Source organism: Neopelma chrysocephalum, unplaced genomic scaffold, assembly GCF_003984885.1.
Source record: "Neopelma chrysocephalum unplaced genomic scaffold, ASM398488v2 Primary Assembly neopelma1_59, whole genome shotgun sequence".
Classification (NCBI taxonomy): Eukaryota; Metazoa; Chordata; class Aves; order Passeriformes; family Pipridae; genus Neopelma; species Neopelma chrysocephalum.
In genome coordinates, this window is record NW_020897714.1 from 24545623 (window position 1) to 24570704 (window position 25082).

The 25082-nt window shown below is 40.5% G+C and overlaps 1 protein-coding gene across 5 annotated transcripts in view; it reads right to left on the minus strand.

The window, feature by feature from the left end:
* The window catches only part of KDM7A (lysine demethylase 7A), an 89099-nt gene extending 65375 nt beyond the window's left edge, over window positions 1-23724 (minus strand). For all 5 annotated transcript variants that reach the window (XR_003533735.1, XR_003533734.1, XM_027680528.1 and 2 more), the window contains exon 1: window positions 23548-23724. Coding sequence is in view for 3 of the 5 variants with exons in the window: in XM_027680528.1 (XP_027536329.1) it covers window positions 23548-23663 (116 nt within the window). In the remaining 2 variants the exon portion in view is untranslated. The remainder of the gene's footprint in view (window positions 1-23547) is intronic.
* Between the last annotated feature and the right edge of the window lie 1358 nt (window positions 23725-25082).

Genomic DNA, 25082 nt, shown 5'->3' on the forward strand with positions numbered 1-25082 from the left:
TGAAGCAAATAGAAAACGAGGTGACAGCACCTGCATTGCCAAGGAACAAGTATTGCCAAGGATGCCACAGTGCCCATCAATCACACACAGCAAGTCACTTTCCTGAGTCCCTTTCTCCAACACACATAGATGACTCTGACATTAATCACTCTGGCTACTAGCAAGCAATCAATTACTGTGGTAAGTGCAACTTCAGACCTCAAGCATCAAAGCAAGGTCACCAAGAGGTAGCAGAGAGCCTGGAAAGCATTAACATACTCAAACACAGCAACACTCCCAATCCACTGATGTTTTTCTGAATGAAATATTATTACCCTTCACCTTGCAATCAACCCAATCCATTTGGGTTGAAATGCCTTTAGTATATATTACCTAGTTTTTAAATTGCTCATCTCCTGCAGGGAGGTGGTAGATTAATCCTCAGGAACGGTGAAATGTTTACAGTATTACTAAATAGAATACAATAATACTAATTTAAAAAACAACTGTATGAGACTATGCAAAAATACATCCCTAATTCTGTTCATGAAGGTGGAAGGTCTGAACAGGCTCAATATTAGTTGAAATGTTCTGTAAGGAGTAGCAAGAAAAACTTAGTTAAAAATAGATTCCATCACATCAGTCTGGGTGGTCAGACACTCACAACTTCCCCAAGGTGTCTACTATCAAGGCAGAGCCAGCAAGAGGTAGCAGAAGAATCAGGGAACTTACTAAGTTTTTTCACACCCAAGAACATGCCTGTACCTGGCAACTGAAGGAATCTCTTGCTACTCGAAGTTGGAGGAACCCATTCTCCACACTTAAATCTCACTGGAAGGTGAATATTTTTTATTTAGTCTGAACTTTCCATTTGATTATTATATTTGTAGCTATGTAAAAGCAGCAAGTGTAAATCAAAAACAACCAGAAAAGGATGATCTAACATCTCTGACAGGTACCAATGGACCTCTGCTTTTCTGTAAAGGGCAAATAAGGCTTCTTTCCCAGGTGGAAAAAAATCCTGCAAAGGCTGGTCTCTACTGCAGTATTGTTATTAATTTAGAATTTAGGAGATGAGTACAGATAATTCAGCATGACAGATTCAACAACTATTTCACAATTATGCTAGAATGTCTCGTACAAAGAATTTGCGAAAGTCCAAAACATTTACAGGAAGTATTATGCCTGAAGATAAAACTGCATGGTTGTACACTGTGAGCCACCCAAGGCACCTGGCACATCTCTCCTACAGCAGCACAACGTGAACAAGTATTGGATGCATGTCAGTCACCACACAGGCTGCTGCACTTTCCAAATCTAATACCTGCTTGCTTTCAATCCAGTCTGGCTTTTCTGTTGCCTACTTCTGATGTTATCAAGTAGGACCACAACATTTTAGAGATTGTTTAACTGCCTCTGTTGGTAAGACAAAGAATCCTGGTTTAAGAAAAAAAATTCAAAGCTCTTGATTCAAGGTCTTATTTTCAGTGTCCTCTAAGAGATATGACTACTTGAAAAACTAATTATTTTCTTAATAAATTATTATAATTATCATCCTTGTCTTCTTAAGACAAGTATCATACGTACTCTACCCTCACATAAACTTCCAAGTTAAAAGGGAATGATTACACAAATAGCACTACAAAAGTAAAAAAATGAGTGGTCTGAATGCCCATTTTCCCAGTTTAATTGGCAAGATATTCCAACTAGGAGATTTCCAAGATTCCCTGTACACAAGGCATACTGAAAATATAAATCTCGAAAACTGAGAGATGTAAGCAATTCTCAATGATCTAATAAAAGGACTGAGAAAAAGGATGAATCACCATCAACAGCATAGAGTTAATTTGTTGAGATGTTGGGTTGTACGTGGGGCACAATCCTCTTGGATTCCATCTTCTGTTCCTTTCCCCTATTGCTTCAATTCTATAAGGTCCTTTTTCACCTCTTCGAGTAGCATGTACAAACCAATCTAACAGGCTCATCTTTCTGGATGCACTTGTACATTTTAAGAAGTCTCCCACAACAGCTTTCACTTCTCTGCACACCAGCATGACGCTTTGCATCTACAAGCTTCACAGGACAGGCCATCACAGGCACGTCTACCCCACTTCTTCAACAGATATTGTTGGATAGATATTGGTTTACAACTAGGCATTGATTACAGCTCAAAATTAAGCCAAAGTGGTTTTTTTAAGTCTCATCTTTCTTATTCGGATACACTAAGTTCAAGCCCCAAGACCTCTTGGTTTTCCACAGTCTGATCTCAACAGTCTGATTTTTTTTGTTGTCATTGTGCAGCAAAAATGCACATTAGTGGCTCTTGCTAGTACATTTGATTAGGCACAGAACCTTGCACCTTTTCCAAGCTGTAAAATTACTTAAAAATTACATTTTCCAAGATCCCCTTATATTCTCCCTGAATAAACACTATGGACAATCTTTTTCTTTCTCTACTATCCTGTTTCTGAACAAAAACTCGGCACATCCTCTTCATGTCCACCCTTGCATCAGCACCTGCAACCTTTCCCTGCTATGCCTCAGCAAGCACTGCAGGCTTTATCCGTAAAAGGAGAAAAAAAGCACAGGTCTTAACATCCAACAGGAAAAAAAAAGAAATCAACAAAAATCCTGGAAGAGTGGAAAAATACTAGAGGTATCAGAGCATGTTCCCTGTTACCAGGAATGCGGGGCTATAGACAATTACTAGGGGCATGGCATGTTTCCTATTATCTGACAGAGCAGATTCCCAAAATTGTTTTTCAATTTCCAGTTATCCACAGAACAGCCAAGATATATAGATATTGAATCTCTACTGTATCTTAACAGCAATGAGGAAAGGAACAAGTCACTTCTAGAAGTAGCAAAGATTCATTAGTAACAGGACAGCCTTAATTGTCCAAAAACTGAAGTCACTACCACAGGGTACAGCTTCTCATAACATTAAACTGAGCAGAGCTGTGGCTGCTGAAAAAAGGTCCCACCCTCCTTCCTCCAACTGTCTGACCATGGGCTTCCATTGTTTCTCTCACCAGATGTAAAGCACCAGGAAGCCACATGACAAGTCAGTTCAATAAACTGATCCAAAGGAAAAGAAACTAACTGCCACTCAACTCACTTTTTCAGATAGGCTTTAGAAACCTTAACAATAAGATTCCTATAAATAAAAAGGTACATGTTAGTTATACGCAGTCATTTGGCAAATATATAGCTTAAATATTATTTTAGAGACATTATATATGAAAGAAAATATTCTGTTATTTCATTTCTACACTATTTTGTCTTTCTAAAAACGACTGCTAGACCATAGGAAGGAGACAACTGTTTAGCAATCTTATGCTGACAATACAGCTTTTTAGTATCAGGCCTTATTATAAAATTTCAAATCATCAAGCATTAAAGTATACTGAGCAAATACCTCTGCAAGTAGTAGGTAAGCATTATAACAAACTTTCCATTTTACCTGTAACAAGGTCTGCAGTTGCTACATTCAGTCCTAATCTGTTTGAACATAACAAAACCCAAAATACTATTGCATTTATTGCCAAAATTGATTAGCAAGCTTGCAAATTATGCAAAGAACAGCTTCTCCTACTCCATCCCAAGGACGCAAAGATAAGCATGGAATAGGATGTCAGCTTGGCAAATTTTAAGGAACTCTGGTTGGTCATTTAATTCAAGCCTCTGCCAAGTGGGAAAAGGATGCCAAGTATGCAATATTTACAGGTTTAAACAATGGAAGTTCTAAAGATGTCTCTGACACAACCAAACAGCCACATCTGCCACTCATTTGGCACAATATTAAAATACTTCATTAGGAATAGAAAGGCAAAGTCATCGTGTGACAATACTGTTGACAGGCTCCATACCATCCCATAGCACCAAAACAGCTAAAAATTGAAGTTTATTTGAAGAACAGTTTAAAACTTAAAATAAATGTAGTGAGCTTTAAAAACCTGAACCTCAATCTAGCTAGATTTCCCCTCCAAGCCCCCTCTTCAAAATGAATGCAGGTACACCAAATGAACAAAACTGACCAAAAGAAACCACAAAGCAACATGAGAAAGTGAAAGGAAACACCAGCTATCTCTTCACCTTGCCAGGATAAGCATGGTAACAGTTTTGGAATCACAACAGGCTTACAAGGATTTACTTTGGCAATTAAACAATTTTAGAGAAATGCCAAACTTCTCTGCACTAGATACAGAACCATACTGCCTTAAAATAAATCACAGAAAAAAATACACAACATAAAAATATTTGACCTTTTGACTTTGCCATATTCACTTTCCAAAACAAAACACCATTTAATGAACATGCATAAATACACTTTAATAAAACAATTTAAAAAATAGAAAAACAGAATAACAGTTACATGTAGCAAACATTCCCCTCTCCCAAAGTTACCAATTTTCTCCAGGAAAAAAAAAATTAATAATATGTTTTTTAAGATTTGTATAGAATATATGCATGTTGGCCCAACAGCACACCTAGTTTTAGTACATATTCACTGACACACATTCCACCAACCAAGTTGTTAAGGACAGAAAAATTACATGTAAGGCCAACTCTCAAAACACCTGAAAATATACTAACTTATTAAATATTGCATCATCCTCTAACACAGATAAGAATCCCAAGAATAACAATGCTGTGTGCCACAATATACATAAAACTCTGACCTTTGATTGCACAGAGACATCTGTTCTGATACTTCCAAAGTCCTAAGAGATCATGGTCTACTTCCGATTAACCATCAGATTGCACATTAAAAATGCTAATGTTCATTACATAGGTTTAGACTTCCCTAATGTAATGGAAACCTATTGCTTTTAAATTATGTAATATTTCTCAGAAATGAGGTATTGCAGTAACACACACATGCAGACAGGTATATGACCTATTTTGAATTCCGAAGGGCCTTCCAAAGGCTCAAACTTCCTGCACCTTTCGAAATTAAATTTTGTGTGGTAGCTACGCTAATGCTGTCCTTTCAGAAGACAGTTTTAATGGCAATACTTAGGCGCATTTTTCCATTGAGAAAGAAAATTAGTATACGTCATTTCTTTCTCAAGTAACAATGCTTTTCACTCCCTCAAAGCATAGAGATTAAAATAAATAAAATCAGTACATGACATCTTATCAAAGAAAGCTCAACTTCACAGAACAGATTCTGAAAAGTGGACACCCAATAGGAAAATTACAGTCAATGGAACAAAGCTATCAAGTTACATAATAAAATATATTCAGCTACAAATACAATAAAACCTTCTACCTACATCTACGATGTAGCTGCATATTCAACACAATCGTGATGCCATCCAAAATCTCAGGGAAACAACAGTGCAGTGCATTATTTGTAAACTGGCTCTTTCGTTCCACAATTCCAGTCCAGTCTGAAAACAAATTGGTATGTTTTTGAAACTTAACACATGCTTTTTATCCAAGATCTGGATTTTAAGTACAATGAGTTCAATTTATTGAAATTGCTTGAATGAAGGTAAGAAAGAAAGGGTCATAACTTTTACAAAATACTTTGATAACTGAATATCTGGTATAATCAACATATTCTTACTTCTAATCATCTATGAAAAGATTGTGTGGAAAGCTGATTTTCTATACAACAATTTCATGCAACTATTAGGAATTTAGGCAAAATAAACCAAAATGACTGTTCAACTGAAGACCAAGAACTATACGCTCAGAAAATCCAAACACACTGAGGTTAAACAACATTTTTGCTACAATGTAAGACTGCTAGAAAGAGACACACAGTCCAGGTTAATTTATAATGGCCTCAATCATCATGTATTATGTGCAGCAGTTTTATGAGAAGTACTTTTCATAATCACCATTTCTGACAGAGCCAACTTAACATTACAGAAGTACTTCTGAGGTATTCCTTCTGCTTTGTATCATCTCATACGCACATACCAAATTTCTCTGTCCTTCCTATGCCAAATGGGATTTCTGATTGCAACAAGCTACTTTAAAAGAGTATTTACAACTAAGTTTTGTCCCTGTCCTTTTAAAATCATTATTTTAGAGAAATGAAGGTCTGAAGGTGCCTAGACATTTTAGTGTAGATTTGGGTAAAACAAGTTGCCTCAAGACAATCAGAAAAAAAATATTTAAGAAAACTACAGCAGACCTCGAAACTAAACAGCTTGTCAGTGAGAGCAGAGAAAAAAGCATTTTAAAAGCAGCTGTGATAGCTGAAGCCTTATTTCAGTGTGAAACCAATGACAGAAACCAGGATGATACCAGCAAGAGAATCAAGACATAAGATTTGTAGGAAAGAAAGAAAAAAACATCCATTGATTTGTCCTGAAGAAATTCTTTTTTAAAACCAACAATCTGTGTAATCCTTTGTATACGAAGCAAAATGCAGTGCTCAGGAATTAGAAACATTCTCTACAGCAGTTCAGATTCATCTTTCTCCATTCATTTTCCCAGCGCGGTCAGACTGACACACCAAAGAGAAGGAGGAACAATAGTCCAATCTGACTTCAGGCACTGTGTCTTAGTGGAGTTGCAACTCCTTGAAGCCTGTTGGAATAAATGAGAGCTATCCTGTCCTTCCCATAACTGACGCAGGAAAGAGGATTAACATTGGATTTCAATTAATTCTAGGAACACTGGAGTCCCAGTTTATCTGACCGCAGCCAACATGAATTTCAGTCTGGGTTATAATGCACAGTCTACAACAGTTCTGTTTCCCTATGAAGTAGTATGGGCCTGATATACACAAAAGAATACACGTATTAGTATTTGTTTCAGAGAGAGAAAGCACTGCAAGAGAGGGGAAAAAAAAGACAAAAATAATCGCCCCCATATATACTAATGACAAAGGTTTTCTAGGTGTTCAAGGAAGTTTTTCAATGATGTATTTTTATCTCCTCCTCAAGACTCCAAGTCAACAGAAGTTTACCTCTTCCCCTGAGATATACCATTACCTAGTAAAACCCCCTGACACATAACTGCATTTTATTTAGTTAATTTGCCTTATTTCAATTTTCAGCCAGGATTATTCTCTTACAATTGTGCTTACAAATAAGAAAAAAAAAATCCAGAACTTACAACAAGTAAAAAATAAGTACTTTAAAATAATAGCGTCAAAATCAGAGGTTTTAAAGGCAGAACTGACACTCTGTCTTGATTCTATGAAAAGAAAAAAACAAAACAAAACAAAAAAACAACCCACCCCACACCCCACCACCAAACCACAAAATCTTCAACCATTTAAAACATCTGCCATAGCTATCCTGAAAGAGACATCTTAAACTGAGTGTTTGTGTGTGGTTGTATTCTACCCAAGAACAAACTACTACCCCAAATTGCTACCATTATCTCCTCAGTAGAAAAAGAGGAAGAAATAACCTAAGCGCTACAGAGATAATGAGAAGGTAAAAAAGGGAAGTCAGTATACAAATTAATTAAATTTTTAGTCAGTCGGGAATAAAGCAACTATGAAACTTCAATACAGCAAATTTAGGCTATATATTATATGGCCTTACTTTTATATATATATTATATACAAATTATGGAATCAGCATCTCTGGAAGTGTTCAAAAAATGTGTGGATGTGGCACTTGGGGACATGGATTAGTGGTGAACATGGCAGTGTTAATTCAGTGGTTAGACTCAATGATCTTATATGAGGTCTTTTCTGACCTTAATGATTCCATGATTCAATGATATATAGTCCAGATACATTTGCCCACCTAAACTTTTACATTCTTAGTTTTTTGTCTTGAGCTTCTTCAGCTCCAACTTGCCCATAGACTCCTGTTCATTCCCACTAGCCATCTTAATGAAACATTGCATATGATATGGTTAAGATCTACTGGCATCCCAAGTTCTTTGACCACAATCAACAGAAATTTCAGTTCCAGTGTAGTTTCCTATTAAGTAGAGCAAGGGCCTTTTATACATAGAACAGACATATTAGTTACTTGTTTCTAAGAGAGAGGCCATTGGAAGGGAAGGAAAGAAAAGAGAAATTAACAGAATTAAACACAGAAACATCCTATGAAGAGAAACTGAGGTTCAACCCAAAATGACAAACAAATCCTAGGAAGCCATTACAGCTTGCATTAATCTAACAGCTTGCACCCACTGGAAGAGGCAGGTTACTCATTCCCTTCCAAGCAAGCACTCCTATTCCCCTTCCCTGCAGTGGCCTTGGTACTTGCCAGGTTACAAGGGAACCTGTTTTCACTCGTTTCTCTGACAGAAAGTAACCTCGCCAGTCTTTTGCCTGTTTACCGAGTTAGCTCACAGCACAGTTGGGCAACTGCCAGAGCCAATTCATGAGAGGGAATGGGGCTATGTAATCTAGAGAGAGGGATATGAGAAGTAGGATTGCTCCTCTTGGCCATGCAAGTCACTGTACCTGGTCAGGCCTACCATTGGACTTCACCTTCATTATACAGTAATACCCAGAACTACTCCGACCTAATAGATAAATTGCCAATAGTTTACCAATTAGACTGCATGGAACATCCCTGCAATGTGGAAAACTTCCTAGACTTTAATCATATACTCCGCACAACATCAAAGGAGACATTACTAATTCCAGGAGATGCATGCATTGGCACTAGATGTCATATATGAATCAAGGTTTTCTTAGCACAACATTTAAGATGGTCTTAGTCTGAATGCCTTTTGGCACCCAGTCCTTCTCTGATGAAGTGCCTAATCAGTTCCTTGAGACCAGTTATCTGTAGCTCCAGCTACAGGAGCAGCTGATGCAAGTACCAGGCAGATGTCTGACTTTATGTCATGACCAGTATGTTATTTGCTTACAAAACACTCTTTCCAACATCTCACTGAAGTACAACAGTAACTATAAAACAAGTAATCCAAACAGTTTGGAAGCTACATTTCTAAACATGGGTTTTCATAAAGCAGGGCAAGATTAGAAGGACAAAATTTCAGCTAGATTCTCACCTTCTAGTTTGAGAGAAACGTGATGACCACTTTGAAGCAGGAAGATATCTATATGCTCTTATTTAAACAAATACCACTTTCAGGGAAACAACAAGGTTTAATGTTTGGGGTTTATTTTTTAGAGGCTGATCAGAAAAAAACCTCACTAATGGTTCTTTAATACTCACTGACTTGCATACTCACAGCAGTTTCTAAATTCCAGAATTACCTACACCCAAGTCTCACAAAAAAAAAACATTTATGTAACAAACATTTCTAACATCAGTTTTAGTTCAACCACCTCTTTTTAGGCAATCTGCACTGTAAGCATTTTTTAATTCATCTGGGAATGTTTCGGTATGTCTTCAGCAGTTCCATTTCCGTCTCAACAGCTAGAAGTGTTGAATGTTCCTCATCAACGAAGTGCACGGACTGCAGCCTCCTACAGAGAGTATTAGCTGGTTATTCTGGTTGCCTAATGAAGATGAGCTGTTTAGAAAGATCAGGTTGCTTAATAAAGATGAGCTGTTTAAAAAGATCATGAAGCCTGACAAGTACTATCAGTACTGTGTTATTTTATGCAATGCACAGTCTGCAAAGCTTACGACATCCTGAGTAACACTGTCAGTAGACACCATCAGATCTGTCTTGTTCTCAAGTATCTCAAGTGATAAAAAAAGGTTTGGAGGTGAACAACAACAAACCAAAATGACTTCCTAACCTGAGGGCATTGATTAGGACACTAATTATTGTTTTTAAACTGTGCTCCTTTAATTGGAAAATGATGTCAGGAATAATTTGAAAATATGACTTTCTACTATCGATACTAGACAATACCATTTTCTGTCTCCCACATTCTAGCACCAGCAACCAGTATCAGCACAACCTAAAACCATATTGCAGCAAATGCCTTATTCTGGGTTACTGTGTGCCTGGTTTACTACTTTTACAGACTGCAGCTACAGCAAACTTGGCTTCAGCCTTCTTTAGGCACCTTTTAATTGGCTCCTTACACCAAATACACTTTACCACCTAGCTGGGTTAAAAATTTCTTATCCTGATTGGTTTTAAAGACCTCCTGGAGCCTTCTCCTAAGTAGCCTTAAAAGCCACATTAGCATTCAGAGTCTCTGCAGCTGTACCTGAAATAAATCTTTTAATGCCTTCAAAATTCAACTCATTAAGTAGTTCTCCTTTAAGAAAAATAAAATTTGAAGAAATTTTTAAACTCCTCTACTTCTTCAAATGAGTAATTCTTCCTTCAGTCTACAGTATTTTTCAGACATTGCTAAGAACTTTTTAGTAAGCTTTTTAGTAAGCTGAATAATTTCTTCATCTTCTAACCACAACACAAAATAATACATGATGGCTCCTAAAGCTTTGAAATACCTTATTTTTATAAGGCAAATAGACTTGCAGTCAATAGCAAGTAGAGACAGATGCTTCATTTCTGAAGAAATCTGAGAGCAAACTGGCTCATCATCTCTAGCTCACCATGCTCGTTTCAAAAGCAGATGGAGTATCTGATTACATTAACTTCTATTTAAGCTATGATACAAGCAAACTGTTTCAGATACACAGATAATGAGTCTAAATATCAGATGTTACATTGGCTGGCTGGCAGAGCTGTTAGTAAAATAAGCTCCTTCAACCAACTAGATAATGGCTATAATTTAGAGATCTTTATTGGATTCTCAGCTGCTTAAAGAGGTCCAGAGGGGCATACTGGTCAAAACTGCATCCATGCAGACCATAACATATCAAGAAGTTACTTTTACACATTAATCTATCCACAGAAATCTAACTGTTCAATCCTCTTCAGATGGAATTAATGGAGCACAGTAATTTTCAGACCACGTGGAAACTTCAAATAGTGCAGAACAAAAGTAAATAGAATTTTGAGGTTGAGTTACATCAGAACTAAGAATGAATTTTATCTGCATCCATTATTTTTATTCTGGATATAATCTGACATGCTGATTTTAATCTCAAATTCTTAAAAGTTCAGATCCAGGTTACCAAAACTATTTTTGCTCTATCATAAGCTATTTAGAATCATCTATAATATTTGCAAAACCACAAATCTACATCTTGTATTCTAGATTTTATATACAAACACTTTCAAAAGTAATCTTTAATTCACAGTCTGTGCTCCTCAGCTCCACAGCTTTTATGGGGGGGAGGAAAAAAAAAAATTTTATCCATTTATCAGTGTATGTATAGTGTATATACACACAGCTCTTACAATACCTTCTTCTTCGTAATGGAGAAAACTCTCATAACTCAAACAAGAATGCTCAAAAAATGTACAAGGGAAGTATGAAGCATGAAGCAGAGGACCTAGTGCAAAAAGTCCCCTGGAAAAATCACAGGAGACGTGGTTCACTTACTGTGAAAAACACAAGATTAATTCTTTGGGAGAAAATCTCTAACTCAGCCAGCACGTGCCACATTCCCTGGCATCTAAGCCAGAAGGCAAGCACAGCTGCCATACTTTCAAACGACCGGGCACTAAAAAGCAGTTATGGAAGAGAAAAGTTTTTGTCTTTCCAAGCAAGATGGCAGCAGCGCTTATTCAGGGTGTGGGAGTTCAAGCCCACACATCTCATGGGAATGTTCACCTCCATGTTACTTTTTGTATAAAGATACTCTTTATCTCCCCCACTTATGACCTCTTACTCTGCAGAAAAGTATCCAAGAATTATGTGCCCAGAACAGAATGTAACATGACCCAAACACAAGTGTTTGGTTAAGGCACTCGGACTTTGACAAGATTATCTTGAGTTCTGGTCCCTGCTCTTGACATTACTGAACATATACATACAGTAAACATGAATTACAGCACAATCTTTTCCAGGTCTTAAGACATACTGATACTCTTTCTTAGTCTTCTGATTTAATAGTACTTCTTACAGGAACATAATAGTCTATGCTGTGACTGTGAATGCACCTGTTTTCCTTTAAAAAAAGGCAGAACTGTCCATTTCTCTAAATATTTCAGGAACTGGCAAGGACTTTAAATTTGCCTAAACCTGCCTCATACCTGCCAGGCTTTTTGGAAGCTGTTGCTTTTCTAGCTTGAAAATAATAGTAATGTTTTGCTTTTCGTTACAACCTCCACTAACCTAATCTGAAAGTGCCAAAAAGATTTTTCTTTAATAATTAGCAAAAAGTAGTAAATACCTGACAGGAGAAAAATCCTTCACCACAAGTGTTTTCTAGATAAAGATTTAGAGGTCAATGATCTTTAAAGAGCCTTTAATGAGTTAGACTATTCACTGAATGTGAACCATTAAGCCATTTTCTTACAGTTCAATTACAGAAGAAAAGTTTATTTATCAGTTTGTTTAAATTACATAGCACTGGCTATGAAACTAAAACTAAAAATACTAAGAAAAAAATAATCAAGCTATTTGAAGAGTGAGAATTCCCCAACCTTACAATATAATTCGTAGTACATTAATTCAAATACACCCAGAGTCACCTTTCTTTAAAAAGACTTTTTTTTTCTTATAGCAATGCAAGATGTAGAGTTACATAAGACAACCTCAAACTGCACATCTATCTTCAGAAAATGCAATAATTAAAATTGGACTTGATGCAGCTGATTCACATTGCATTCCATTCAGAGAAAGATACTGAAAGTTACATTTTAAATGTAAATTAATTTTAATCATCACTTCTTATTTTGTGCACACCCTAAAGCAGTTTCCACCTAATCAATAACTCAGCCATGCATTTGTATCAGCAAGCATCACCAAGCCTATTGGCTGCATTAGAACTTGGATCTTCCACACATCACTTCAGAATGATTGGCCACTGTAATGGACATTTTAGCACAGAGGCTTTTTTCAGTCACAAATTAATGTTCAAAATTAACTTCTACTGCAAGAGTGTGAAGTTTTAATATCCCCCAAGTATTCTTTGTTCTGATAACAGTTTTCTTCTGCATTGTCTTCAGTTTTCTGACACCTTTCCATCCAGCTTTTCACCTAGAGGACTACCTCTTCTTCACTGGTTGCTTATTTATTCCCTTTGTAGATACCCCCTGTGAACAGATGTTCCAATTTTTCAGACACCTGAAAACCAGAAGTCCCATTCAGTTACTTTGTGTCTGGTACGGAATTTTGAAAAGGAAGTATCTACTTACTCTCATCCTCTTGGCATATATTCAGTAAGTTTCCAACAATGATCATCTAGAGATTTACAGTTTTTCTTCTAAACACATGGCAAGCATATTAAGGGACAAAGCACATTTCCTAACAAAAACCCTGTTCCAAAGTATCATGGTGCACAAACTTCACAGAAAGCTGATGAATTTCTTAGAGGCTCAGAACAATGCCTACATTCACACTAGAAAGATGCCTGTCCAGCTTCATCAGGTTGGCATTATAAGAAATAGAATTTTACCACATTGTGTTAACCAACACATTTATATAAAACACATTTATCTGCTACTTCTGTCTCCAAATTCTCCATTAGCTGTACCAAAAGAAAAAAAAACCCCAAACCAACAAAAAAACACCCCCCACACAACAACAACAAAATTAAAAAAAAAAAAAAAGCTCCACAGAAAAACAGACTATTCAAAGCATTTTGAATATATTACGAAAAGCGTGTTATAGCTTACTAGTGTTGCCCTGGAATGGTGTGGAAAACTGCAGACAGAGGCTTTACTGCTTCAGCCTGCTACATGGTCCACAAGCAACTCTCTGGGAATTGTCCACGTAGTTTGCATTGAAAACTGACCTCACATACTACAGGATTTTGTTCACTTCCATTCTCAGCACACATGTACCAAAAGCAGTAAGGAATGCATTGCAATTCACTCTTAATCACATGATGTAAATGTACCAGTGCCTGCTTCATGTAAGCTTAGTCCAGACAAACAAGATGTCTGCTCAGAATCATTTCACTGATCATCTGACCATATTTAAAGGCTGAAGCTTTATTTGCCCATGTTTTACCATTTTTTCATGACTTTGTTTCACTTCCTTGTCCTCCTCTACACATAATATCACTGTTTAAGACTATGTGTAGCATCAAAGAAAAATGAGCATTAGATACAGTGCAACCCTATGAAAGACAGAGAGATTCAGCCAATTGGAGACCTGCATGGACATTGACATGCTGGGGAGAAAGAAAAAAGGCACAAGAGCACTAATGTGCAATAAACAAACAGGATTGTAGACAAATCTCATATCTATTCCTTAATGTTAGGAACAACCTTTGGGAAAAGACCACTTGTATGCAAGGCATCTTCGTCAGAAGTAAGTAATGACACCTTACATTAACACGTTAAACACTGCCACCAGTGATATCTTCCTTTCACCAATATACAAGACTTGGATCTCTCTTATAGTAATAAATCTATTCAGTATCCAGTACTAGAACTAACTAGGAGTAAAAAAGTTTATTATTCTCCAAAGTGGAGGGTTTGTGTTTTTTCATTAGAAAAGAGAATTTTTTTCACAGTCAAATAAGGGCCAGGAAGATGAATGCATTCTTACTGGTGATGGTAGCTAAGACACTAATTTGAAAAAACAAAGGGAAAGTGGAATTTGCCCTTACTAGTAAAATATAAATGTCAGCATTTGCAGAAGCACTTAAGATATACACCTTCACTTCAGAAAATTCTGATTTACTCAAATGACACTTCTAACTCTAGTTAATACCTAAATCCTCCAGCTTCATGATGCTTCAAGCACAAGCCAGCTGACCACGCTGGGAGTGTAAGTACAGCCAAGGCATCTGCTTTCACTCAGTTAAATGTTAAATAAGCACTTTTCAGCAAGGACGTTAGTCCAATCACTCAATACTAGAGCTGTCCCGTTTGTTCTTAGCAAGAATAAGAACAGCACTCTAAACTCCTTCTGTGATATTCATTCCATCAGAGCAGCACATTTTACCACAGTGTTAAGAGATGTGAAGGGATGCTCCCAGATGCCCTCGCTGTTCACACAGGAGAGCACAGCATCGGGGCAGAAAGTTGCTGCTCACCTTTGCCTCACACTGATCTGTCCTCCAGGCAGACAAATACTGTAGTCAGAACTTAACTTGAGATTTAGAAGACTACATGTGTACACTTTTTTCCTAACACTCTTTTGGTCCCCTCTCACATAAGCAATAAAGCACAGAGAAAAACCTAGGACAGTGTTTGGGCTTGAGGCTGTGATATGTCAACACAGCACACCTCCATGAAATAAAAAAGGATAACACCATCCTGAGAGACAGACTGGCAACATTTCCCTGAGCACAGTGCCACATGAGCACAGCTACCTTGCTGTTGATACTGTTCCTAGACTGCTCCGCACAGCACTCCACAGCTCACAGATGCACCCACCAACACCCCCGAAAGCCCTATGTTAACTTGCAATACGTCATTTCTCTTCTGCTTGTTCTTGACACTGAGTTTTGTAAGTCAAGAACATGATGTAATCCTTTAGTGAAAAGATTCAAATATTTTTATTATTGAAACAAAACTAAAAATCTGTACCTTGGGCAAGCCAACTAGAAGTTTTACAAGTAGTACTGGGTAATAAGACAGGGCACTTTCTTTAGTTGCTCCCCATTTATCTGATCTGGCCTTTGTTTATTGGCAGTCAAACATCAATATCCCAAAAGAAAAATGTCAGTCTCTTCAGAAAATACTGCCTGATAAGTGGCAAGAATGACAGATCAGATCAATCCCATGCCTTCAATATCAAAGATTCCATTTCTCAGAGAGTCACCTTTCCTTGCACTCACTTCCATGAATACTGATTTAAGAGCCTTTAGGTGAATAAAGTATTAATGTAAACAGAATAAACACAATTAAATTTATGAAATTAATTTCCCAGGCTAGATGTAGTGTCAGCTGACAGTTTCAGATGAAAATAAATAGACTTCATACCACAATATATTAAAAATCTACAACAGTCATTCTCACTCCAGTTGGCTTTTAAGACAGAATGATGTGGGAGGGTTTTGTAAAAAAAAGCTTTCTTGCTTTTGTGGCAAACATCAGCATTTATGCTTGCCTGAGCAACAATGAACTCAATATTTTCAAAAAGAAACCAGTTTTGAAGTCTACTTTAGTTAATGCTGAAGTAATGGAGAAAACAGTATTAAATATTAATTCCATTCAAAAGCAGAATTGACCTGAGGAGATGTAACTAACCACATAAATCGACATTACCACCATACAGCAGACATCTCAAGACTATTCATACCCCATAGATTGTTAGTTCTGTGTATTCACGAGCTAATGTTACAACACATTAGAAAGGACTGACAAATGAAAAATAGCTTAACTATTTTAAAAGCTATATATTTCACTAAAATATCTCTCATACATTGATAATATAGCAATAGTAATGTTGTTAATTGAATTTTCATACTTGAGCAATGAGACAAAAGGTAAAATTTCAGCATGTTTATGGTTTTAAGCATGCGCATTGTACCTACAGAAGTCTTTACAGATTACTCAGAGTTGTTTTGAGACAATGGTATTTTATTTTACAATGATGTAGGGAAATTACAAATATTTACATGAAGAGTATTAGTTCATTTTCAACTTGTGCAAACTATTATGTCAACAGAATGGAGACACTGTTTTGCATGATCTTTCAAAAGATGATGCAGAAAGTGCACAGAAAACTGCACTGAGCATAAAAAAATCTGCTAATGAATATGAAAACTGTCCACAAAAAGAAAAGCTAGAAACCACAAATGAAGAATGAAAACAAAATTAATGTGATTTTGCCCACTGGCAGCTAACAGAGTGATACTCCACTGTAAGGCTTAATCCATTTTACTGCCATTGTGTTACCCTAAGAGAACTCAGCATTATCAACAGATCAACATAAGTTTAAAACAAAAGAATATATTTCACACTCTGCACTGTAGCACCTAGCAGATATATACAGAAATTAAATGTACCAAGCAGCAGTCTCCCACTCAGACTTCTCTTACCTCTGTAGTTTGTAGATACAAAAGTCACAAAACAGAGCCTTCTAAAAACATTTTGAACACTTCAGTCAAATCATGCATGTATTAAACATAACAAAAGGAAAGGAAGATACTGAAGTGCTACATAAGCACCAACAAATGACACTTTGGAGTATAAAATCATCATAAATGAACTAGCTAATAAAAAATTCACTACTACACAGTTAACTTACACATAAATACTTAACAGTGCCTTTGTTTGTAAAGTCAAGAATGGCCAAAGGAAAAAATATTGTACCAAAAATATAGGTCAACTATAATATAAATATAATATTATAAAAAATTAAGGTATTTTCAATCACTAAATGTGAACACCTGTATCTTTTAACTAACACAGAAAAGGTAATAATTAATTAGAAATAATTTCTAATAATTAATTAGAAATTAGAACTACTACCATTTAATAACTCACTAGACTCTTGTTGGAGTTCTAATTAAAAAAGCTGCATTATGTACCATTCAGTTCTCTTAGAGATCTTTATTGGAAATACAGTTTTTCTTGTCCTAATTACTATGTCAGAAAGCATATTCTAAAACATCTACTGCCTTCTATTCCAGAACAACAAATGAAAAAAATTTACCAAATTACAGATCTAAAGGAAAGAAGCGTTAACTTCCAAAGCATACATACTTCAAATAAAGCCAGTTTTTCAAGAAAACTATAAAGAAAAAAACTTCTACACATAATTCCACATGTTATTATACAGCTTCAAAATTGAAGACATTTGAATACCTGCAACTCTTCAGTGCTTACTACAGTAGAATACATCTAACTTTAATATATATTAATAAGTCTTCCCACTTCACAGATGGGAACCAAGAAGGAAAAAAACGGTTTGCTCAAATGAAGAATATAAAAGGGTTGGAAGTAGACACCCAATTACACAAGTGCTTGTCTAGCAGCCTCATTATAACTAGTTTCTTCTCAGTTTAACCAAAACTGTTTCAGCTTTTGTATTGTTAGAAGAGCTCAAGTCACTTGAAGTTACTTAATTCTTTGGCAGAGGACACACAGCTCATCAGACTTAAGTTTGAGGCTTCCATCTTACTTCTGAGGAAACAAAGCTAAGACAAGGAAAAGTAAGGTTAACAACCACATTAGCTTTCCCTTGAGGTCTCAAACACTTCCCTGAGATACACCAAATTGCCACCTAAAGAATTTAAGGCATATACATTACAAACATCAGAAAGTCAGCTCAAGAGCCTCTGGTGACAGTCCAAAGCTTTACTGACCAGACAAGGATTTGTTGATTGAGTTCAGGTCCCTTGTAGTTTCTAACTACAAGGTCTTAATTTTCTGTAAACAGAAGGTCCGCACCAGAAGGTATTTGCAATAATCGCTTTGCAGCCTTCACATTTCCTGCCATAAGCATCACCATGCCTTGTGCTTCAAGTCCCTTTAAGATAGATGCAGGAGCTTCACCTGCCCCTGCAAACAGATGATGCTCTGGGGTTGCACTCCTGCAGCTGCGCTGGAAGTCCTTGACTCCCACAGACCCTGCTAGATGAGCAGCTGAGTCTGGGCCGAGTCCATCGCATTCAAAGCGGAATCACATATGGTGACTGAGACACAAAAACAAGGTTCCACAAAACTGGGTAAGCTATTGATCCCAAAGTGGGCAGTGAGGAAGAAAAATGAGCAACTCTTCTGTCTTTTCCGACCCACTATCATCATCTCCAGCAACACAGTCCTCATCAGTGTTTTGCAACACCCTCAGACTCATCCTAACCTTTGATGAGCCTGTTCAGCTCAGTAACCCAACAAAAAGCTAACCCAGCAAGAGAATGGGTTCTGTCAGTTTTGTGAGCAGAGTTGATTTACCAATCAGGCAAGCACTGAACCAGCAAAAGAGGAATTATAGTAGCATGCAGCCAGGAGTGGGACAGCCTCTTTCAACAGCAAAGAGTTGGCGAAGCCCATCGTGCAGAACCTCATGTATAAAGCTCCAAAACAAAGAACCAATTCAGGAAAAATAGTCACTATAGCATGTACATTTCCTTCTTTTCTTAAGGAGAAAGCCTGCCTTCAGAGTATAAACCAGTGCATTCAGAGAGACCTGTAGCATGTAACCTAACAGCTGTAAGAGGGAACCTTGACTTTAAATCGAGATCATGCTAAGGAGTGGCTGAGAAGTTTTATGTTTCTTCAGAGATCAAATGAAGACATGTTCAAATCTACACAATATCAGAAAAACTATGTCCTATGTGAACTTCACTCAGACGTGATTTTGGTGCTGAATTTTTCCTCCATTTGAGGAAAAAAAGCCTCAAGGCATCTGCAGTTTAAATAATCATCTTCAAAAGGTACATGGATCACCTTTCTTTTCAAACGATGTTATTAAATGTTTTTCAATAATGACAAAGCTGCAAAAAATATCAAACACCTAATAGCAAAATACCATCAATGAAATGCTCCAGGAAAGGGAAAAGGAAAGTTAATTCTTTCGAGACTATACAGAATACAAAATTAATCCTGAGAGCAAGAGCTATCAATTTTTTAAAAATTCCATATAAATTTAATCAATTTGACTTTGCTTTGCAACAGAAGTGCATGCATACGTACACTACATACAGGTTAGTGTTGTGTTTCCTTTATTGCCCTCTAACTTGCTCAAATTAAATGCTTATTTCTGTAAACACAAAAAATTATAAAAGAAAAAGTATTTATGGCTTCTAAATTTAAGCTTCATTTACACAAAACACTGAAGATGTGAGTTGAGCAAAGCTGGATGGGCTGTTTTCTGCCTTTTTATTCCTTGAGGGGGAAGACATAAGAGTTGACACCATTATGAAATTTTCAGAAAAACTACTCATTTTGAAAAAAAAAAAAAGGATGCTTTCCCTTCCCATTCCTCACTATTCTAACTTTGAAGAATAAAACACTTCTTCCGTTTAAAAAAAATAATTTTTTGTCACTGTAAGAAAATACATTAGAAAGGCTGCAGGCATTTCAAAAGGCAGAGGCCTTTACTGTAATTGACATCCACACACTTGATAATTTCTTAACCTATTCATCATTGAGACATGTCAGAAGTTCACTGTATTTTTGTTGAGAAACAAAACACCCCCTGGAAAAGTGCTGCTCAGAAGACTTCATAGGCACACCTGCATTTTTAATTTTCAGTTTACCTGACTGACTTCTCCCTGCTCCTTTACAATCAGTACAGGACCAGCGCAGCTATACAAAGCAAACCTCCTCAAAAAGCCAACTCTACAGTCATTCACTCCTGAAGTGCTACAGACAATACCTGAATTATATGCTTAAACTTCAGTTTGTTCAGTTTGTTCTGACCTGTCTGAAGTCTACAGAAATAAGTGACATCTATGCAACGCACATAAATCTAGTCAAGTACAGATATCACGAACACAAAAAAGGACAAAAATTTCAAAGCTGACAATAGGATTTCTGCAAACTTCACAAACATATTTCAAGAACAGAGCTGACTGCAAGATCGGTTTAAAAAAAGATATTCTGTGCATAAGGTTACATATATCACAGCAAAAAAACACAAGTGAGAAAAGATGACAGCATGTAGTTACCCTAATAACTGAGGGAGAGCATAAAAAAAATGAAGGGAGACGGAGAAATATCATTCTATGATACACATCATTTGAAGATGAAGCCAAGAAATTAAACAGGCTTCAAGAGTTACTGAACAGATCCAAGAAAAAGTTGAACACTTAGAGCAGAATAAAGGACTTTTTATGCTGCATTCTAGCTGGAGTATATCCTAGACAAGTCAGAAAGCGGGAAGCAGCTTAATGTGACATTTTCATACAAAAAAGATAAAAAGATGGGGAAAACACAGAAATTGTCTAAAGTATAAATGGATTTGCCCATCTGAAAGATTTGACAGTTTGTCACATCTAAGTCTCTGTAATCTCTCCACTCTTGCAAGCTACTCAAGACAGCCACCAAGCCTCAAACGCTGCACAGCACACGTTCCGCTCTTTTGTTCAGCAAGGGGTAATTACACAAGACTGTGGCTGGATGTTAGGCATGTTAGGCCCACTGGTAAAGTAACTAAAACCCACAATGTAGGTTCACAGCATTGCCAGGCACAACAAAACATTTGCTTTTACACAAATATTTGTCAGAAGCAATAAAATGCATATTTGATAATACCACTGTATTCGTAAGAGCAAACCAAAATACAGTCATTTGAAGACAGAGTGCAAAAAGGAAACACAGGGGGAAAAAATTCACATAAAATTTAAAGGGACTAAGTACCAAGCTGTCAGATCAGACTTTGTACTGCCTCCACTGTACTGTTCAGGCACTCTCTTGACTATACACAGGAAGGCAGCAAAGAGTCTGTAATCCAATAATACGTGCTAGGTATCATGCTAGCACTTCACAGCCTTAAGTAAATCTGGGTTTATATATTTCTTAACATTGAAGAAACATCACTCTCATTCCACAGGCCAGGGGAAAAAAAATTTAAAAAATCAAATCAAGAAAACATGAAACCAAGAAGTTCACCAAAAACTTCAAGATTTGAGAGTGCATATTTTCTTTCGCAAGCTATGTAACGGTCTTTAGACACTCTTAAAACAAGGGCAAAGGCACTACCAGAGCAGACCAGAGCTGGCAGAGGGCATTGGGTCTCCCACAAACCTGTCCCTTAGTCACGGGACTGGGTGAGCGTGCAACTAAATCCCAGAGCAGCATGGCTGTTGCCAGTTCCTGCTGGCTCGCTTATTTTCCACTTTTAGGTTTTCAGACTGTCAAAGCAGTTCAGTGCTAGCACAGTTTTTCTACCCATTACATGACAGAGCTCAGTCACAGGAACCACTGTGGAACTTTTTGCAGATCAGGATTCAGGAAAGCTACCAAGTGGTCTGTCCCACCTTTGAATCAGGCAATACTTTCCTCCTCATAACAATTCCAAAAACTAATTCACCCGTACCCCAGTAATACTGACGCACAAGGCTGGGATTTAAGTTCAGCCTGCATGGAACCTCAGCAATTGCCAGGACAGACTGAAAGAGCAACTACACAAATGCAGAAAAATACTTGGAAAAAAGAGAACCTGTAACCTCACAAACACCTTCAGGGGATGTCTGCACCTTTACTGCAGGCAGTGACCGAGTTTTGACAAACTTGTATTAAGCTGCTGTAACCTAAAAGAGTTGCTGTGCAGTTCACTCCAAACAACAGCACTGGCAAGAGTTTTCTCTGGAAAACGAACACAAACCCAGTGCTGCCACGCCAAGAGCCACAAAGAGCCACAGAAGAGACAAGACCGCGAATGTACCTTGATGGCACAACACATCTGTGGCTGATGCCGGCACTGAGAAAAAAAGCCCTATGAAACTCCACATTCAAAGTTCTGACCATGCTCAGCATCTTTTTACTGGCAGTAATCTAGACAAAAATATTAACGAGGAGTTGTTTTCAAGGTATGACAATTCTGCTTTGGCCAGTTTTTATGGTTTACAAATCCCCTTTTCACAGTTTCTATAATACTGCGGTTCGAGCCGGGGGAAAAACCCGTATACAAAGAACAAATCAACCCCGGCGTACGAGTCAACATCTGAAACGCTGAGAGCCTGCCTTTCATCCTAAAAAACGTGGCGTGAAAACACCCGTGCGCAACAATCCCTGTTAAGTAACACCTAGATACGCAACCTACTTTCAGCCAGCGCCTGCCTTTTGCCATGGAGGGGAGGAAACAAATTAAAAAACAAACAAACAAACCCACAAATAAAGGCACAAAACAAGCAGACCCCCCCCACCCCCAGCGCCGGGGGCAGGCCGGGGCGGCGCTGCCGGCCCTGCCCGGCAGGGGGCGCGGCGCAGGCGGCCGGCGCTGTTGTTGTGGCCGCTCGGGGTATTTAAACGCCGCGCTGTCAATCACGGGCCGCCGCGCTCGCCCCGGCGCTCCCCGCACGGCGGGGGCGGCACCGCGCGCCCCCCGCAAGCCCCGGCCCGGCCGAGCGGCCGCCGCCGCCGCGGGCCCGCAACTTGCTCCTTTGTTTAACTGCCCGTGGATCCCCACCGCCGCCTCCTCCTCCTCCTGCCGGGCCTTTTATTATTCGCACGCTCGGGTCGCAAAACACACACAACACGCGGCGGCGGCGGCCGCTCGGGACCGGGCTGGAAACGTCAAAGCGGAGAGAGGCGCGGGGAGACCCTTCTCCTCCTACGCTCCCCCCGCCCCGCAAACAAAACGCACGGGCATCCTGGAGCTCGCAGCCGGCCGGGGGCAGCCCCGGCGCCCGCACTTCTCCGCCGGGAGACCGCCCTGTCCCGGGAGAGACCCCCCGGGGGCGCGGGGGGACACGCGGCGCCTCCGCACAGCCCGCACAACTTCGGGGTGGCCCCGGCCCCGCATCTGTTGCTCTTTCGTAACCGGCCCCCCCGCCCGGCCCGGCCCGTCCGCCCCCTCGCAGCCGCGGACCCATGTGCCCGGGGACGGCCGCCCCCGCCGGCACCGGCGCTGTCCCCACCGCACGGGGAGCGGGACCGGCCGGGCGCCCGCGGGTCCCTCCGTGCTGCCGCCGCGCAGCCATTGTCCCCTCGCCGGGAGGGAGGGGGGGGGGGGAGGCGACTGCCACCGCCTGTGCCCGGTGGCCGCCCGGCCGCCCGCCCCGGCCGCTGCCCCGCCGCGCCGCCCCGACCCCGGCGCTGCTCCCGGCACTGTACCTGCCGTGGAACCAGTCCTTGCAGATGTCGCACTCGATCATGAAGCGGCTCACGTCGTAGGGCTCGCGGCACACGCAGTACACGGGGGTCGCGGCGGCGGCCGCCGCTCCGGCCATCTTTAAAGAACTCCCTGACTGAGCCGCCCGCTCCTCCCCGTCCCGTCCCGTTCCCCCCGCCCCGCTCCCTCCGCCGCGGCCGCGGCGGCGCCGCCAATAACAACAGCGCGCGTGCCGGCCCCGCACGCCGCGCGCGCCCCCCGCCGCCGGCAGGCACGCGCACGGGCGGGCGGCTCGGGAGCGAGCGGACAACAGCGCGCGGGGGCGCGCGCACGTGCGTCACCCAGCCCCCGCGGAGGCGGGGGAAGGAGGAGGATGGGGATGGAAGGGGGGGGGAGGAGGGAACCGCCCCGCCCTCCCCGCCCGCCCCGCACGGCGACCGGCCCCGCCGCGCCTGCGCCCCGCCGAACGGAGCGCCCCTCTCTGCCCCGCCCGGTCCCGCCCCTCCCGGCCCGGCCCGAGGGCGGCGGGCACTGAGCGTGCGCGGGGGGAGCGCGATTTCCCTCCCCCGCCAGGCGCGCGGGGAGGAGCGCGCACGTGCCGCCCCTACCGGGGGGCGGGGCGCGGGGAGGCACGCGCTGGGCCCCCGCCCGTTAGCGTCACGCGGGGAGGGGGCGGGGAGGGGTGCCGCGAGGACACGGGCGGGGGGGGGCGGGACCCGGCGCGCGCCGCTCCCCCCCCCCGTTATGTAACGACCGCGGCGGCGGCGCCTCAGGGTCGGCACGTCCTGCCCTGTCCAGCCCTGTCTTCTCTAGTCTTGTCCCCTCTTCTCCCGTCCTGTCCCCCAGGAGCCGGCGCAGGTCGGTCGGAGCAGCTGCCGGGGCCAGCCGGGCTCTACTAGCCTCGGCACTGGGGCCCGCGCAAGTCTCCCTCGGTTCCGGCTGAATCCTCCTCATGCGAGTTAGGTACCTGAAGGGCCCCGCCGAGGGGCAGAGGAAACCAATGACGTACCACTCACATACTGCAATTTCTGAAAAGTGTTGTCCCCAACTCATCAGGCACAAACTGAATTCCACACGCGGAATGCTGGTGGACATGCACTGGTGCTTTCTCCCGGAGGGACCTCGGGGCAGAGGCACGTCTGATTTTAGGACAGGCCAGTGTTTCCATGCTGCCCAGCTGCGGGTTCCTCTCGTTTATTTCTTGTTCAAGCTCTCTGCATACGTTTGTACTTTTTCATCATTATTGCATTTCACGCCGTCACCCCTTCTTTCAGGACAGAAAAGTAACACCGATGCTTTCACTATGTGTCACCCAGAACAAGAAAGTAGAGCTTAAAAATGGAGTTGTTGTTTTCCTGCAGACTTTCAAGGAGCTATGGAGATTATGTGAGGAAATGGGGACTTGTGTCCTCCATGCTGAACGTAGGAATTTAAAAGCAAAACAATAAACATGTTTAAGCGCATGTTACAGTGATCATAACTGTAATAGACTAACACTGCCTACAGCATTATAATTTTATATCCCATGGCCTTAACC